Source organism: Gekko japonicus, unplaced genomic scaffold, assembly GCF_001447785.1.
Source record: "Gekko japonicus isolate JY-2015 unplaced genomic scaffold, Gekko_japonicus_V1.1 scaffold275, whole genome shotgun sequence".
Lineage (NCBI taxonomy): Eukaryota > Metazoa > Chordata > Lepidosauria > Squamata > Gekkonidae > Gekko > Gekko japonicus.
Genome location: NW_015170895.1, coordinates 17,144 through 19,305, shown reverse-complemented (window position 1 = coordinate 19,305; position 2,162 = coordinate 17,144). Strand labels below are relative to the sequence as shown.

Genomic DNA, 2,162 nt, shown 5'->3' with positions numbered 1-2,162 from the left:
CCGGTAACTGCTGCCCAACTGCCTGCAATGCTGCACGGATCCCGGAGGACAAGAAGCATGGCCAGTGACCCCTGGGCCTTTATTTCTCTCTTTTTTAAAATTCAGAAGCCGTTTTTTAGCATATTGGGGGGGAGGGGGTCCCTGAGTATGCAGACACCCCTCCCTTGTCTGTGGACGGTCCTGATTCACTGTCCTGTGGATAAAAAGGACCGTCAACTTTGCTATTAGAAGAAACAATGATGGGCTAAGTCCAGGTCCCCAGAGACATTCTCCTCAGCCTTCGTTGGGGCAGCCTTGTTTCCTTACCCCAGCCTAGTACCTTTACATATTTGTTTTTGTTAAGTTCACGCAAGGAGAATTGCTAAGGCAGGACAGGGCAGTGCGACTGAAGGCATCCCGTCTTGCAGAGGAGACCAGGAAGCTGACGGGAGGGGTGTGGTCTTCTGACAGGAGGGGAGGAGCCCATAAAAGAAGGGGGAGGGAGAGAGGGGGGAGAGGGGAGGAGCAGAAAAGTCTAGCAGGGAAATGAGGCTGCGCAGCAGAGAAAGCCCAGCTGCAGGCCAAAGCTGGAACGAGCCACTTCCCAGGATTTCTGGGAAGGGAAGGCGCTCTCCGAGGGAAAGATTTCTGGCCGTGGGGTTGTCAGTTTGGAACTTACTCCTTGCCCAAAGTGGGAAAGTGATAAGAACATAAGAGAAGCCAATGTTGGATCAGGCCAATGGCCCATCCAGTCCACCACTCCGTCACACGGTGGCCAGAAATACTAGGTGCCATCAGGAGGTCCAGCAGTGGGGCCAGGACACTAGAAGCCCTCCCACTGTTGCCTCCCCCCCAAGCACCAAGAATACAGAGCATCCCTTGCCCCAGTCCGAGAGTTCCTATAAGAACAGAAGATGTTGGATCAGGCCAGTGGCCCATCCAGTCCAACACTCTGTGTCACACAGTGGCCAGAAATACCAGGGGCCATCAGGAGGTCCAGCAGTGGGGCCAGGACACTAGGAGCCCCTGCCACTGTTGCCCCCCCCCCCTCCAACCACCAAGAATACAGAGTATTCTTAGTGGGTGAGACCCAAAAATGTCCCCTGAAAAGGAGGGATCATTGGTATCTTCCTTCTTGCCAGGCGTCTGGCTTGGACAGGGCCTAGGAAGTCCTCTGAGGCAAAATTCCGTTTATTTAGTCCTGCCCGTTAACCACACACCCTGACCTGGATAACCCAGACTAGCCAGAGCATGTCAGATCTCGGAAGCTAAGCAGGGTCAGCCTCGGTCAGTACTTGGATGGGAGACCACCAAGGAAGCCCAGGGTTGCTATACAGAGGCAGGCAAGGGCAAAACCACGAAATACATTAAAACCACTAGAAACACAACGTCATATGGAACAGGCTAAACTGATGCACGGTTTGTGTTGGAGCAGCGAAGGGGAAAAGGGGGCAGAGCTCAGGCAAACACACACCACAGAGGACTAATTCAGCCCTTACATAGGCCAGCGGGGCAGCCCCACTGAAGCGCGGCACTTTACGCCCCTTGTTTTCGACCCGTGGAAACAAACCCACGGGCCCACCGTTCCACAGATTGGCTCCTTGTACTTCCAGCGCCTTCAGTGCCAGGATCTCCACAGCTGACACACAAAGGGGAAAGGGGACTTCTTACCTTCATCCTGGGGGCTTTCTTCTTCCTTCGATGAAAACTCCACTGCTGCAGTCGGGTGCATGGATATCTGAAAAGGAAAACGCCCTGTTCAGTGAAGCAGCCGATTTCTCGGCATAAATCTAAATTAAGTTTAAAAAAAATAACACCAGGACAAAATAAATTGCTTCCGTATTGAAAGAAAATCAAAACTACGGCCATGTTTCAGAGACCTACTTTAAAAGTGCCCAGTACAAAAATTACATATATTTCCCCCCCCTGCAAGGTGAATATAGGATGGTTTCAGTTCAGATGAAGATTCCATGTAGCCTTTGGCCCATTTAATCCACTTCCAATACAGAACTACTGTGTCAGGTATTTGTTGTTGTTGTTCAGTCGCAGTCGAGTCCGACTCTTCATGACCCCATGGACCAGATCCCGCCAGGCCCTCCTGTCTTCCACCGTCCTCTGAAGTTTGCTCAATTTCATGTTCGTTGCATCGATGACACTGTCCGACCATCTCATCCTTTGCCGTC

At 51.9% G+C, this 2,162-nt stretch overlaps 1 protein-coding gene across 1 annotated transcript in view; it reads right to left on the bottom strand.

Moving 5' to 3' along the window:
- Nucleotides 1-2,162, bottom strand: part of LOC107116556 (arp2/3 complex-activating protein rickA-like) — a gene marked incomplete at its 5' end in the record, with an annotated part of 11,902 nt that overhangs the window by 4,124 nt on the left and 5,616 nt on the right. The window contains one exon of the mRNA XM_015418491.1: nt 1,651-1,717. Within this exon, the coding sequence (XP_015273977.1) occupies nt 1,651-1,717 (67 nt within the window). The remainder of the gene's footprint in view (nt 1-1,650; nt 1,718-2,162) is intronic.